The following is a 16,902-nucleotide window of genomic DNA, read 5'->3' as shown; positions in this document are numbered from 1 at the left end:
CCCTAATCCAACAGAACTGGCGGCTTTATGAGAATAGGAAGAGAGCTCTTCCCCTCTCTCAGCACACATGCACCAAGGAAAGGCCACCCGAGGACACAGCAAGAAGGCCAGGAAGAGAGCCCTCACCAGAAACCAAATCAGCAGAAACCATCGTCTTGGACTTGAAGCCTCCAGAACCGTGAGAAAACTAATTTCCCTTGTTTAAGCCACCTGGCCATATCTTATTATGGCACCTCAAGCAGACTAAGATAGCTGCAAAGCCCAAAATGTTTTTTATTTGGCCCTTTACAGATAAAGTTTGCTGACCTCTGATCCAAACACTCAGACTATGTGTAGACTGTTTACTAATGTGTCCCTTAAAGATCTTAACTCTACTAGCTTCGCTTCAATGTCAAAAATCCCTCTTACAATTTCTGGGAAAAACAAAAAATTTGGACTAGACCCTGACCTTTGGTTTCAGAATGAAAACGAAGGCTCAAGTCCATTTTGTAAGAAGTAGAGTCCCTTGTAAAGGCACATTAATGACACATTCATTCTTAGAGCTTTTGTATGAATGACTCTCAAATCATCAATCCACCACAGACCCCGGATGGCATGTTAACCACCCTCATTGTGCTCAGACACATATAACCTAGACAGAGTAAATTCTAGGTTTTCTGGAAGCATCTGCATCAGCGTGAAGTCGAAATGGCACATCTATTGTACATTTAAAAAACATTTAAGGAGTTCCCGTCGTGGCTCAGTGGTTAACGAATCCGACTAGGAACCATGAGGTTTCGGGTTCGGTCCCTGCCCTTGCTCAGTGGGTTAAGGATCCGGCGTTGCCATGAGCTGTGGTGTAGGTTGCAGACGCGGCTCGGATCCTGTGTTGCTGTGGCTGTGGTGTAGGCCGTCAGCTACAGCTCCCATTAGACCCCTAGCCTTGGAATCTCCACATATGCCAGGGGTGCAACCCTAAAAAGACAAAAGACAGAAGGAAAAACAAACAAACAAGATGAAATGCATGAATGTAAGGAAAGGTTTAAAGGAGAAAAATCATAAGGTAAAAGCAAAAGACAAAGATCATTATTTATTAATTTATTGCTTTTTAGGGCCAAGGGTGCAGCGTATGGAAGTTCCTAGGCTAGGGGTCGGTTTGGAGCTGCAGCTGACAGCCTACACCACAGCCACAGCAATCTTGAATCCAAGCTGTGTCTGCAACCTACACCACAGCTCACAGCAACACTGGATCCCCTACCCACTGAGCGAGGCCAGGGATGGAACCCCCATTCTCATGCATACTAGTCAGATTTGCTTCCACTGTGCCACAATGGGAACTCCAAAGATCATTTTAAAGTAACAATTTAGAGCAACTGCAAAGAGTTGAAATGAGGGCTGATCAGTAATTCATATATGAAATGATCTGTATTTGAACCACAGATTACAAACAGAAGTAAGAGCCAGAAGTTATCAGATAATGGAACCTGCCTCATTTTACAAAGGAGGAAACGGAGGCTCGGGGCAGTAAGGTGGCTTGCCTGAAGCCAAAGTTGGGACATAACTGAATGGCAGACTGGAGTTCTCTAGCTACAACTCACTACATCTTAGATAATAGGTGCCATGCCAGTCCAGAAAAAGAATCTGTGTGAGTGAAGATGGTCAGAAAAGTTTTAAGTGAAGAAGATAAGAGGGGGTTCCAGGCATGGTACCCACAGAGGAAGCAGAGGAAGAAAACCAAGCAGTAAGCAGGCTAGGATGCGGGAGGAAGAAGCTGGGTGTGACGCTCAGATGGCAAGCCCCTCAGTGGTCCAGGTCCGCAGTAATAAACTACCAATGATGGAAAAACAAGGAAGGGTGATTGGACTGACAGTGGGGAAGTGGGAGGGTGGAAGCGGACCAGGCACTGAGGAAAACAGTGCTAGGATGGGTGGAGAGTCTCATGAAAGCAAACACAGGAAGAAGATTGGGCAAGCCCGTGAGCTCAATTTGAGATGTACTAAATTCAAGGGACAGCACAGTTAATGTTGCAGGGGACAATACGAGATGCAGGGCTGGGTTCTGGGAAAGAAGGCAGTATTAGAGAAAAATCAGGACCACTCAAACATTCTGACCTGAGCAACTTAAAAAAAAAAAATGGAACTACTATGAAATCGATACTGGAGAAACTGTAGTGGAACAGATCTGGGGAATGGGAAAACAAAATTAGGGGTTCAGTTTTGAACATGTTTGGTTTGAGATTTCCATTAAACATTCAAGAGGAGACGTCAAGCAGGCAACTGCACCTAAGATTCAGGACGCAGTTCATCGTGTAAAGGACATTTCAAGCCATGAGTCTGACGTGGACAAAGAAGAAGACCAAAGACTGAGCCCTGGGGCACACCCATGTTCCTACACCATCTCCTTCTAAGACGGTGGCGGTGGGGATGAAAAGACCTTTGGGAATAGGAACTTGGCCTCAGAATGCGAGCCAGGGAGGAGATACACCCACGCAGACACACACACACTTCAAAGCTTCAAATAATCAAAAAATCCTACATTCTATTTGTTTAATGTTAATAGGTTATTTTTAAAAATCTTCTGCAATTATGCCATATGATCAGTACAGATATCTATGCATTTACAGTAGTGAATTATGACCACATGGTCATTTTGCAAAATCCAAAACATTCCTTTTGAAGCAAAAAAAAAAAAGAATAATGTAAAATTAAGTAATACACAGTTCAGTTTTTGCTTTATATTCATTGTAGTACATTCAGACTGTGCAGGGAAAAGAAGTAACTGATTATGTATCTATGACATTATTTCGTATTTCTTGAAGAATCTGTCCAATTAACTAGGACAAAAATTCTCAGGTTCTATGGCTATTTGGGAGTCCACTGTCTGACATAAACTGTAAGTGGTAAAAATTTTATGCATTTAAAAAACCCCTCAGGATTTCCCACTGCGGCTCAGTGGGTTAATACAAAAGAGCCTCTGCAAGAATGCAGGTTGGATCCCTGGTCTTGCTCAGTGGGTTGAGGATCTGGTCTTTTGGCAAGCTGCAGTGTAGGTTGCAGATATGGCTCAGATCCCACACTGCTGTGGCTGTGATGTGGGATGCTGCAGCTCCAATTTGACTTCTAGCCCAGGAACTTCCATGTGCCAAGAGTGTGGGCATAAAAAAGAAAAAAAAAATTAAATTTAAAAAACCCTCAAAGTTTTTTCTGTACATTCACTTCTAATAATTTAATAGAAATCAGTTTGTCCAATAAAGTATTTGGGCTTCCTGGGCATATCATCTATACATCTGGCTAAAACTGCATGTTTTCAATATGTAATTCATATTACAAAGAGCCACACAAATATGTGAAAACTTAGGACAGGAATATTCTAACCCTAGTGTACTTAATTATTTGTTAATCAAAAGGTACTTATCTACTATTAAGAAGCGAATTAAGGAGTTCCCATAGTGGCGCAGTAGAAGTAAATCCAACTAAGAACCATGAAGTTGTGGGTTTGATCCCTGACCTCGCGCAGTGGGTTAAGGATCTGGCATTGCCATGAGCTGTGGTGCAGGTCAAAGACGCGGTTCAGATCTGGCATTGCTGTGGCTGTGTGTAGGCTGGTGGCTACAGCTCTGATCAGACCCTTAGCCTGGGAACCTTCATATGCCACGGGTGTGGCCCTAAAAAGTCAGAAGACCAGAAAAAAAGAAGCGAATTAAGAGTTCTGTGCTCCTCCCAGTAAGAAATGACCAGAAAAGAGTTAATCTAGGAAAACTATTTAGCAAATAGGATAACCTTAGCTTTCTCAGGTAGAATAAGAAGGAAATATATTATGCGGAAAGGAAGGAAAAGACAATATTTAGACACTGTTAAAAAACGTATTTTTCAGAGTTCCCATTGTGGCTCAGTAGTAACAAACACAACTAATATCCACGAGAACGCATGTTCAATTCCTGGCCTTGCTCAGTGGGTTAAGAATCCAGCGTTGCCATGAGCTGCGGTGTAGGTCGCAGATGTGGCTAAGGTCCCACCTTGTTGTGGCTGTGGCTGTGGCGTAGGCTGGCAGCCGCAGTTCCAATTCAACCCCTAGCCTGGGAACTTACATACGCTGTGCGTGCCGCCCTTGAAAAGAAAAAAAAAAAAACAAAAAGTATTTTTCACGAAACTTCACAGCTGGCTAGACTCCTACGTGTATTCCAACTAATTATGTAGATGAGGACACTAGAGCTTGTGACTGGCCAAGGTCCCAACACTGGTTGGCAGGAGACCTGGAATTAGAATCCAAGTCTCTTAATTCCCCCAGGAAGCACTCAGAATGCCACCGTAAACTTGGAAATATTCACAATTACATCAAGATTAAAAGGGAGGATGCTTGAATAAATACTTTCATATCACAATTATAAAAAGCCTAGCCACCCTTTATTGTTATTTTATTCTATTATAGCTGTGTTGCATGCTCAGCTTGCCAATTTTCAGCAGCAACAGAGACAATATATTAATTTCATTTGTTAAATAATGATTTATCCCATTTTTTCAACTCACATTTATTGAGTTCCAATCACAGAATAAAGCAGACGAGAACAGAGACAATATATTAATTTCATTTGTTAAATAATGATTTATCCCATTTTTTCAACTCACATTTATTGCGTTCCAATCACAGAATAAAGCAGACGAGTCCTTACCCTAATGAAGCATACACTCAGGTGGGGCACATAAACACTAAACAAATCAGCAATACAAACTATAACATCCTGATGTGAAGGAAACAAAGAAAAGTGATAGAGAAAACAGGAGGGACCGCCTCAGTAAGGTGGCCAGAAAAGCTCCAGGTGAGTCACCTTGAAGGGTGAGAAAGGTGAGATGGAGCAGAGGGAAAGCTATTCCAGGTAGAAGGAACAGCATGTGCAATGGTCCTGGGGTTGGGGGGAGGGTGTTACAGGAGTCTCAAGGAAATAAGGAAAGTAAATCCAATGTGACTGAAACACAGTGGGTAAGGACAAGGGAGGTTCAAGAAAAGGCTGAGGAACAGCAGGGGGGCGAGATCTCATGTGGGCTGTGAGGAACCTGTAGAGTTGGATCTAGTCCATATACAATGAGAAAGCCATGGAAGTATTTTAGGTCAGTATGTGACAGGTTCTGACTTTTTTTTTTTTTTTCTTTTTTTAGGGCAGCACCCACAGCATGTGGAGGTTCCCAGGCTAGTGGTCGAATTGGAGCTGCAGCTGCTGGCCTATGCCACAGACACAGCAACACAGGATCTGAGCCAAGTCTGTGACCTATACCACAGCTCACGGCAACGCTGGATCTTTAACCCACTGAGCAAGGCCAGGGACCAAACCTGCAGTCTCATGGATGCTAGATGGATTTGTTTCCATTGCGCCACAGTGGGAACTCCCATCTGACATTTATTTTTAAAAGCCTGGCTGCTATATAAAGATTAAATTAATGGCAATAGTGGAGATGGAAATATGTGGATGGATTAGTTATAAATTTTAAAGGCAGAATGACAGAGCTTGTTAATAAGATTGGTTGTGTGTTGTGAAGGAAAAAGAGTCTCAGATGACTTTCGAGTGGGGTCAGAGCAACTAGGGATGAGTAACGTTTACTGTACTGAAGAAGAGAGTCTCAAGCATTTTTCCCAGAGAAACAACAAAATGAGAGTTGCGCTTTGTGGAATAAACCAAAGCGCAACTCTGAGCATAAAAGCAAGTACTAACACAAGAGACTACACACAAGACCAATACTACAAGAGACTAACCCAACAGTTAACATACTGCTTGTCTGAACTAAGAGTCGGGGAGGACACGGAAGTGAGAGTGGGGAGTGAGGGAGGAAAAGCCAAAAGTGGCTCAAGTCACACTTCTCAAGCTTGGATGATTTAGTGGAGCCACACAGAGAGAGCACATCTACGGGAAAAGGGGATGAGCTGAGCCAGAGACACACAGAACCTCAGGTGCCAACAGCTCACCCAGGTGAAGATATCTCGTGGCAGAGGATAAATGCCTGGAGTCTCAATAAGGCCAGGACTGGAAATAAACATTGGCAGTTGTCTACCTTGAGATGATAGTTGAAACCATAAAAGTGGGTGAGATCTCAGAGTTCCCGCTGTGGCTCAGTGGTAACTAGGATCCATGAGGATGTGGCTTTGATCCCTGGCCCCACTCCGTGGGTTAGGGATCTAACATTGCTGTGGCTGTGGCGTAGGCCAGTGGCTGCAGCTCCAAGTCGACCCCTAGCCTGGGAACTTCCATATGCTGTGGAGCGGACCTAAAAAGACCAAAAAAAAAAAAAAAAAGATACATGCACCCCTATGTTCACTGCAGTACTATTCACAACAGCCAAGACATGGAAATACCCTAAGTGTCCATCAACAGAGGAATGAAGAAGATAAGGTATATATACACAATGGAATACTACTCAGCCATAAAATAGAACAAAATAGTGCCATCTGCAGCAACACACATGGAACTAGAGACTCTCATACTAAGTGAAGTAAGTCAGAAAGACAAATACCATATGATATCCTTATATTTGGAACCTAACATATGGCACAAATGAACCTTTCTACAGAAAAGAAACAAATTCATGGACAAGGAGAACAGACCTGTGGTTGCCAAGGGGTTGGGGGAGGGAGGGGGACTGGCTGGGAGTTTAGGGTTAGCAGACGCAAACTACAGCATTTGGAGTAGATAAGCAATGAGATCCTGCTGTATAGCACAGGGAACTATATCTAGTCACTTGTGATAGAACATGATAGAGGACAATGTGAGAAAAAGAATGTGTACATGTGTATAAGTGGGACTCTTTGTTGTATAGAAGAAATTGACAGAACATTATAAATAAGCAATAATAAAAAAAATTTTTTAACAAATAAAATGGGGAAAAAAGATGTAATACATATACGCAATGGAATACTATTCAGCCACAAAAAAGGATAAAATAATGCCATTTGCAGCAACATGGATGGAACTAGAGATTCTCATACTAAGTAGTAAGTCAGAAAGACAAACACCATATGATATCATTTATACGTAGAATCTAAAATATGGCACAAATGATCCTATCTACAAAACAGAAACAGGGAGTTCCCATCGTGGTGCAGTGGAAACTGACTAAGAGCATGAGGTTGCAGGTTTGACCCCTGGCCTCTCTCAATGGGTTGAGGATCTGGAGTTGCCATGAGCTGTGGTGTAGGTGGCAGATGCGGCTCAGATGCTGCATTGCTATGGTTGTGGTGTAGGCTGGCAGCTGTAGCTCTGATTAGACCCCTAGCCTAGGAACCTTCATATGCCGTGGGTGTGGTCCTAAAAAGCAAAAAAAAAAAAGATCATGGACATGGAAAGCAGACTTGTGTTCGCCAGTGGGGAGGGGGAGAGAGAAGGGGATAGGTGGGGGAGTTTGGGATTGGCAGATGCAAACTATTACATTTATAACGGAAGGGTGGACAGGTGATGGGATTATACAGCACAGGAAACTACTATACAGCACAGGAAACTGTGTCCAGTATCTTGGGGTAGAACATGATGGAAAATGGAAAAAAAAAATAATGTGTGTGTATGAGTGGCTAGCAGACTTTGCTGTACAGCAGAAACTGAAGGAACATTGTGATCCAACTCTAATAAAAAAATTAATTTCAATGTACAATTTAAATATATGAGATCTACAAGGTCAAAACTAAAATGTATGTGATTCAACAATTTGGTATTAAATTCATCCACTGAAGGTAAATGTCTAATTCATTAGAACAGACCTTGACATTCACCAAATATTGAATGGAATGGCTGGAAATAAAGTATTTTTATTTTTTGTCCTCAAAACTGCCACTGAAATGAGTTGCCCAAATCACCTAAATTTCTCAGAATTCAGCTGTTTTTTCCACACTGAATGAAAGAGGAATAATGATACAGGATACAGGTTACCTATGGAGCTGTAAAAACCGAATTATTATCTGAATGAAGGGCATTGGCTTCTTGGAAGAGAGTATTGCAGCACAAATAAAAGTGGTCTTTTTTTTTTTTTTTTTTTTTTTTTTTTTTTTTAGGGGCCACACCCGCAGCATATGGAGATCCCCAGGCTAGGTCAAATTGGAGCTGTAGCCACCAGTCTATGCCATGTCAGAGCCATGTCCAAGCTGCATCTGCAACCTACACCACAGCTCACAGTAACACTGGATCCTTAACCCACTGGATGAGGCCAGGGATGCTAGTTGGGTTCACTACCACTGAACCATCATGGGAACTCCTAAGTGTTTTTAATTAAAAAAAAAAAAAAAATTGGGAGTTCCCGTCGTGGCGCAGTGGTTAACGAATCCGACTAGGAACCATGAGGTTGCGGGTTCGGTCCCTGCCCTTGCTCAGTGGGTTAAGGATCTGGCGTTGCCGTGAGCTGTGGTGTAGGTTGCAGACACGGCTCGGATCCCGCGTTGCTGTGGCTCTGGCGTAGGCCGGTGGCTACAGCTCCGATTCGACCCCTAGCCTGGGAACCTCCATATGCCGCGGGAGCGGCCCAAGAAATAGCAACAACAACAACAACAACAACAACAACAACAAAGACAAAAGACAAAAAAAAAAAAAAAAAAGAAAGAAAAAAAAAATTGTTCCCATTGTGGCTCAGGGGAGATAAATCTGACTAGTACCCATTGAAGACGCAGGTTCAATCCCTGTCCTCGCTCAGTGGGTTAAGGATCTAGCATTGCTGTGAGCTGTGGTGTAGATTGCAGACGCAGCTCAGATCCCGAGTTGCTGTGGTGGCTCTGGAGTAGGCCAGTGGCTATAGCTCTGATTCAACCCCTAGCCTGGGAACTTCCATATGCTACAGGTGCAACCTTAAAGAGACAAAAAAAAAAAGAAGAGAAAATGCTTACCATTAAAAAGTGAGAGGATGGAGAGGATGTAGGGAGGCCTGAGTAGATGCAATGAGGGAGACAGAGAAACCAAGAGAATGAAGAGTCCTGGAAGCAAAGGAAAAGCAGTGTTTCAAGGAAGAGGTGGCTGAGCAAGGGCAGAGGCTGCAAACTGGTGGAAGAGAATGCTGGCAAAGAAAACCTCCAGACAAAAAGACAACACTGGCTACAAGGAAAAAGCAGCTTTGGATCTGAGCTTGCAAGTGATACAACAGTCAAGGGTGGAACACAGTGCTGTTTCTTAAAGGCCATAAGTGGAGTTCCCGTCATGGCTCAGGGGTTAAGGAATCCTACTAGGAACCATGAGGTTGCAGGTACGATCCCTGGCCTTGCTCAGTGGGTTAAGGATCCAGCATTGCCATGAGCTATGGTGTAGGTCGCAGACGTGGCTTGGATCCTGCATTGCTGTGGCTGTGGTGTAGGCCGGCGGCTACAGCTCCGATTAGACCCCTAACCTGGGAACCTCCATATGCCGAGGGTGCGGCCCTAGAAAAGACAAAAAAAAAAAAGCCACAAGGAGAAAGAAGGTTTTGTAGGAAAGGTAGCAAAGATGTCAGCTGAGTGAAATGGCAGTGAGGTGGACTTTAATGATGAAAAAGATGAAATGAAGACCAACACCAGGAACACAGAGTGGGAGGGTAGCCTGGGAAATGGATATAGTGGGTGATGATGATGAGACTGGCATTTGAGCAAAGTGAAAAGATGGAGGCACTCAGAGGAGATAGCCTAGTCTTTCTCACCAATGTGAGAAAGAGTTATATCCTAGGAATGAAGAACAGTACAAAGAATTTCAAAATATGGACAAATACATTAGCTGCTGAGTGGACTTTCAGAGACCCCTAAAAAATTTAAACCCTGATTTAAATAAGAAAAAACAAATTTTCTCATTGAAAAAATAAAACTTAATTTAAAAGCCACGCATTTAACTATTCTTTACTTCATTATCTTTTTCTTTCCATAGCCACACCTGCATGCAGCATATGGAAGTTCCTGGGGTCAGGCGTCAAATCGGAGTTGCAGCTGCCAGCCTACACCACAGCCATGGCAACACTGGATCTGAGCCACAGCTTGAAGCAATGCCGGATTCGTGTGTGTGTGTGTGTGTGTCTGTGTGTGTCTGTGTGTGTGTCTGTGTCTGTCTGTCTGTCTTTATAGGGCCGTAACGGTGGCATATGGAGGTGTCCAGGCTAGGGGTCTAATCAGAGCTTTAGCTGCTGGCCTTCACCACAGCCACAGCAACGCTGGATCCTTAACCCACCGAGTGAGGCCAGGGATCGAACCCATAACCTCATGGTTCCTAGTCAGATTCGTTTCTGCTGGGCCGCAATGGGAACTCTCTCTTTTTTTTTTTTTGCCGGATTCTTAACTGAGCAAGGCCCACTGATTCCCACAGAGCACGGCTAGGGATAAAACCTACATCCTCACAGAGACAACGTCGGGTCCTTAAGCCACTGAGCCACAACAGGAACTCCTAAATTAAGTGATTATTAATGTAAATGGCATATTTCCACCTCTGAATCATTTGCATCTTCCAGCCTCTACCTTCAATAGGCAGCGTATTAGTAAAGGTTGACCAGCTGGTATAAACATTGAATAAAAACAACAAAATAAAAAGGAAAAAAAAAAGAGATGGGAGTTCCCATTGTGGGGCAGTGGAAACGGATCTGACTAGGAACCATGAAGTTGAGGGTTCGATCCCTGGCCTTACTCAGTGGCTTAAGGATCCTGCGTTGCTGTGGCTGTGGTGCAGAGTGGTGGCTACAGCTCCAATTAGACCCCTAGCCTGGGAACCTCCATGTGCTTCGGGTGCAGTCCTAAAACGCCAAAAAAAAAAAAAAAAAAGAAAAAAGAAAAAAGAGAAAGAGAGATGAAGAAGCTAGGCTAGGAGTAAATGAAGAAAGTTAACTTATAAAAACTGGTTAACAGTCCTCAGGCTCAGTTACACATAACCATCATCTGGAAGTGAGAATCAGTGAAGGCTGGGAACACCTCGGGCTCCTTAAAAGTCCCACCAGTAATTCTTCTGTACGCTCGGGGTTAGAACAACCTCACTTTACTGAAAAGAGGAGGCTCACTGACAAGGAAAATTAAAAATAATGTAGAAATGTTAACAGATGTAAACAGAGCAACTCACACGACCAAAGCAAAACTGTTATACTGCCCTCGGGTTATGTTATGCCAAATCTGGAATGTTCCCCAAAAAAACAAAAACTTATGGAGACAGTCTGGAGAAAACTGACAGCAGAATAAGTCCCTGTCATGATGACATTTTGCATTTTATAGAGATTAAGGATTTGTCATTACTCTAGAACATAGGACTTTTAAAAAGTAGAAAACACAGAGAAGAGGGTAAACAGCAATATGAACTCAAGAGTTCAGGACTCCTCCAACTTTTTAAAAACTGTATTTAGAAAATATTTCAGTGAAGTCTACAGGGAATTATTTTCTGTAATCAGCTTCCTGAGTAAAGAAAGAGTCTTTCAGTCCGAAGTTCAGCTGTCTATGACTAAGGGTTCAGGCATGGGAACAATTTTCTCCTCAGAGGATCTGGAAAGGCTGCGGTTGGCTGGTGACTTTTCTGCACACAGTTGGCTCTCAGAAATGTGAACTCGAAGGGTACCCCACCGTCCCAGATGATACCTTTTTGTCAAAAGCCACGTGTGCAGGAATGAACTCTGCCGGCGGGGCCCGCTTCAGCTGGCCGTAAGTGAGCACCGGGGCCTTGTTGGCCAGCTCGTCCAGCTCAGCCTGGGACAGCTGGTTGACCTGGAGCCGGTCCCCACCTATCCCGACTGTTGGACGGCGAACGACCGCATAGCCGTTCCTGTAGCCCAGCGTCTGGCTTCTATGAAATGCTGTTTTCTGAAGGAAAAAAGAAGCATGTCATTCATAATATGTGACAGGTATTTGTTAGATGAAAGGGCTAGCTTTCAAAAATATAACTCAAACCTCCGCTTATAAACATCACATTTACCTGCATGAGAAGGGATGTGTATTTTCAGCTGAAACACTTGGCCCAGAATGAGGGAGGAACCAGCAGCCCGACCTTAAGACAAATCTTCAAGCCCCGACACGGAATACCTGATTTAATTACCAGCTCACTTTGAACAAAAAATCTAAAATATTATCTCATCTGTACTCTCTCTCTCTCTCTTTTTTTTTTTTTTTTTTTTTTTGTCTTTTTAGGGTCAAACCTGTGGCATATGGAGGTTCCCAGGGCAGGGGTTGAATCGGAACTGTAGCCGCTGGCCTACACCACAGCCACAGCAATGCCAGATCCAAGCCGTGTCTGTGACCTACACCACAGCTCACGGCAACACTGGATCCTTAACCCACTGAGCGAGGCCAGGGATCGAACCTTTGTCTTCATGGACACTGAGCCACAACAGGAACTCCTCATCTGTACTCTTAATTTTGTACCGTTTTTCCATGTCTTTCATCTTATCTGGAGGTCATAAACCATGGAACCAAGAAGATCTAGTTCTATGAAGTGAATTTTTACCTGAAATGATAGAAAGGGCCTCTTGCTACAGTGACACTGCTACATTCCTATAACTCTTTGGAAAGCAAATGGATGTTACAGACTTAAAGGTCTTGAACTCAATAATTCCACCCGGTCCTCTAAGGATATCATCCAAAATTATGAGAAAGACCAATATGCCTAAGGCTGACCATGACAATGTTAATTACAGCAGTAAAACATGGGAAACAATCTAAAAGACAGGTATGAGTAAATGATGGAAAACTCATTTAATGGGCTATTATGCAGCCATTAAAATACTGCTTTTAAAGACCATGTGGCAATCTGGGGAAAATGTTTGTGATTTAATAAGCCCAAAAAAGCAGCTTATAAAATTACATGTGTATTATAATTACAAGCATGCAAACACGTGCACAAAAGACTAGATCTGGAAAATGTTCTGTCTGTAGTATACATTTCTGAATCACGGTGTTTTTTGTTTGTTTTTACAATCAACACATTTTTATGAGCAATTGGAAAAAGCAAAAACAAAAGATTAAGTAACAAAAGAAAAAGGTAGAAAGGAAATATTCTAAAGGCAGAGAAGACCAAAATGGTGGCACAGGAGACCCAGCCTCCCCAGCGAGCAAGTGCTAGATGGTTGTCCATGGAACAAAAGCTCTGGAAGAGGCCCAGGGTCCATTTAGGAGGTTTTAACAACACAGTAGAACAAAAAAGCAAGGATATTCACAAAACAGGAAGAGAAGGAAGACAGCTTCATTGTGTCTGCATCATCCCACCCTCCCAGCCAGCATCGCTCAGCACCAGGATGGAACTTCCCAGCTAGAAAGAGCCCCCCTCACTGGGAAAGGAAGAGCAGAGTAGGCAACTAACTCTCCAGTCTTTCAGGAGCACTGTACGAAAGTCCCACCTCAGCTTCACCCAACCCAGACCAGCAAAGCTAAAGTGTACTGAGCCAGCTAGGAGCAAAGAAGGCCACTGGCAGCAGACATTACGGTTTACAAAGATCTGCTTGGCAGACAAACAGATTTCGACCCAAAGCCAATGGCCAGCACAGCTGGAGCTGCCATAAAGCCCCTGCGGATTTCACTAGCTTTTGCCCCAGGAACCACAGTTTTCAGGGGTTACCAATGCCACCAGAGTTCCTCCCCCTACCCTGTCCCCACCAGAGCCCGGGAACCACACAGGGAGCCAACTCAGGCCTCTAGAAAGCACTGAAGAAAGAAACTGCCAACCAAGAGTCCTTTACCCAGAGAAATTCCCCTTCAGAAATAAAGGCAAGATAAAGACTTTCCCTAATAAATAAAAGCTGAGGGACTATATCATCACTAAGCTTGCCTTACAAGAAAAGCTGGAAGGAGCACGTTGAGCTGAAACAAGACGTTAATTAGTAACATGAAACTATACAACAGCCTGGTAAAGGTAAGCAGAGACATCCTAAAACTGTAACCTGGCGGCATGTTAACTACTTAACTCTAATATAAAGTAAAGGACAAAATTATTAAAAACAGCTACAGTGGAATTCCTGTCATGGCTCAGCAATAACAAATCCAAGTAGTATCCACGAGGACGCAGGTTTGATCCCTGGCCTTACTCGGTGAATAAGGATCTGGCATTGCCACAAGCTGTGGTGTAGGTCACAGATGGTGCCTGGATTTCAAGTTGCTGTGGCTGTGGTATAGGCCAACAGCTGCAGCTCTGATTCGACTCCTAGCCTGGAAAGTTCCATATGCAGAGAGTGCAGCCCTAAAAATACAAACAAAACAAAACACAGCTATAGCTTCAACAATTTGTTAATGGAAACACAATACAAAAAGATGCAAGGGGGAGGGGATTAAGATGGCGGAATACAAGGACTGGAGCTCAACTTCTCTCCTAAAAACAACAAAATTCACAACTAAAGGCTGAGCAATCTTCAACCAAATGGACCGGAAACCTTAAAGATATCCTACTCCAGAAGACAAAGAGGAAGCCATATCAAGAGGTAGAAGGGGTGATTACGTGATATAAACAACCCCATACCTCCTGGGTGGGAAGCCCCACAAACTGGAAAGTAACTGTTTCACAGAGACTCACCTACAGCAGTGAGAGTTCTGAGCCCCACACCAAACTCTGACAAGTGGGGATCTGGCACTGGGAGAAAAAGCCCCCAGAGCATCTGGCATTGAAGGCCAGTGGGGCTTGTGCTCAGGAGCTCCCCAGGACTGGGGGAAACGGAGACCCCATTCTTAAAAGGTGCACACAGACTTTCACATGCACTGGGTCCCAGGGCAAAGCAAAGTCTCCATAGGAATCTGGGTCAAACCTGACTGCAGTTCTCAGAGGACACCCTGGGAAAATAGGGGTGAATGTGGCTTGTTGTGAGGGAAGGACATTGGAAGCAAAGCTCTTGGGAATATTCAGCAGCCTGACTTTCTCTGGAGGTGCCCACTTTGGGAAAACCCAGCCCAACCCATCAGGGCTGAGAAGTTCCAGGCCAAACAACAATCCAGGCAAGATCGCAGCCCCGCCCCTCAGTAAATAGGCTGCCTAAAGACCCCTCAGGCACACAGCCCCCTCTAAACCCATCCAGAGACAGCCCCAACCACCAGAGGGATTAGAATCAGCTCCACTACTAGTAGGCAGGCATCAGCCCCTCCCATCAGGAAGCCTACAGCAAGCCTCCATACCGACTTCAGCCACAGGGGGACAGACATCAGAAGTAAGAGAGGCTACAACTCTATTATCTGTAAAAAGGTCACCACACCAAAAACCTGTAAAAATGAAAAGACAGAGAACTATAACTCAGATGAAGGAGAAAGGAAAAACCCCAGAAAATCACGTAAGTGATGAGGAGATTCTCAGCCTCCAGGAAAAAAACTTTAGATTGTTGATACTGAAGATGATGCAAGACATTGGACATAAACTGGAGGCAAAGATGGATAACTTACAGGAAACACTGACCAAAAAGATACAAGACATAAAACTTAAACAAGAAGAGATGCAAAATAAAATAACTGAAATAAAAAATTCACTAGAAGCAGCTAACAGCAGAATACAGGAGGCAGAAGAATGAATAAGTGAGGTGGAGGACAGATTAGTGGAAATTACGGATGAGGAACAGAAAATAGAAAAAAGAATGAAAACAAATGAAGAGAGTCTCAGAGAACTCTGGGACAATGTTAAACACACCAACATCCGTATTATAGGGGTGCCAGAAGGAGAAGGGAGAGAGAAAGAGACAGAGAAAATATTCCAAGAGATAATAGCTGAAAACTTCCCTAATATGGGAAAGGAACCACTCCCTCAAATCCAGGAAGCACAACGAGTACCATATAAAAGGAGGAATACACTGAGACACATACTAACCAAAATGACCAAAATTAAAGACAGAGAAAATCTTGAAAGCAGCTAGGGAAAAGAAACAAATAACATACAAGGGAACCCCAATAAGGTTATCGGCAGATTTTTCAGCAGAAACTCTTCAGGCCAGAAGGGAGTGGCATGATATACTTAACGTGATGAATGGAAAAAAACACCAACCAAGATTACTTTACCCAGCAAGGCTATCATTCAGAATTGAAGGAGAAATCAAGACCCTCACAAATAAGCAAAAGTTGAGAGAATTCAGCAACACTAAACCAACCTTACAACAAATACTAAAGGAACATCACTAGGCAGAAGAAACAAGACAGTAACAGGAAACAAAAATTCCACAAATGACAAGGTTCACCAGTAAAGGTATATATACAGTAAAGATACAAAATCATCCATGCACAATTATGCCACCAAAATCAGAAATCATGAAAAGAGGAGGGTACAAATGTAGACACTGGAGATGCAGTTGCAATTGAGACAAACAACTTAAAACAATCTCATATATATATAGACTCATATCAAAGCTTCAGAATACCTGCAAACCAAAAATCTACAATTAATACACAAACAAATAAGAAAAATAAACTCAAATACAACACTACAGAGAGTCATCAAACTACAAGAGGAGAGAACAAGGGAAGAAAAAAGAGCAACAAAAACAAATCCAAAGCAATTAATAAAATGGCAATAAGAACATACATATCAATACTTACCTTAAATGTTAATGGACTAAATGCCCCAACCAAAAGACACAGACTGACTGGATACAAAAACAAGATCCATATATATGCTATCTTCAAGAGACCCACTTCACTTCTAGGGACACATACAAATTGAAAGTGAGAGGATAGCAGAAAATATTCCATGCAAATGGGGATCAAAAGAAAGCTGGAGTAGCAATACTCATATCAGACAAAATACACTTTAAAATGAAGAATATTTTAAGGGACAAAGAAGGTCATTACATAATGATCAAAGGATCAATCCAAGAAGAAGATATAACAATTTTAAATATCTACACATCCAACATAGGTTCACCACAATATAGAAGGCAACTGCTAACAACCTTAAAAGGACAAATCGACAATAACACAATCATAGTAGGGGACCTTAACACCCCAATTACAGCAATGGACAGATCATCCAGACACAAAATCAATAAGGAAACACAGGCCCTGAACGAAGCATTAGACCAG

General features: G+C 43.0%; 1 protein-coding gene across 6 annotated transcripts in view; it reads right to left on the bottom strand.

The window, feature by feature from the left end:
* The window catches only part of EFHC1 (EF-hand domain containing 1), an 81,057-nt gene that overhangs the window by 49,120 nt on the left and 15,035 nt on the right, over positions 1–16,902 (bottom strand). For 5 of the 6 annotated variants that reach the window (XM_084968338.1, XM_084968339.1, XM_084968341.1 and 2 more), the window contains one exon: positions 11,509–11,730. The exons of the other annotated variant lie outside the window; for it this stretch is intronic. Coding sequence is in view for 1 of the 5 variants with exons in the window: in XM_001928760.7 (XP_001928795.4) it covers positions 11,509–11,730 (222 nt within the window). In the remaining 4 variants the exon portion in view is untranslated. The remainder of the gene's footprint in view (positions 1–11,508; positions 11,731–16,902) is intronic. 6 annotated transcript variants of the gene reach the window in all.

The sequence above is a fragment of the Sus scrofa genome, chromosome 7 (assembly GCF_054392235.1).
Source record: "Sus scrofa isolate SSC_HxYL_T2T_F1_AM1 chromosome 7, Sscrofa_HxYL_maternal_Yorkshire_Landrace_v2.0, whole genome shotgun sequence".
In the NCBI taxonomy this organism is placed as follows: domain Eukaryota; kingdom Metazoa; phylum Chordata; class Mammalia; order Artiodactyla; family Suidae; genus Sus; species Sus scrofa.
Note: the sequence above shows the minus strand (reverse complement) of the source record. Positions and strands in the feature narration are given on the sequence as shown.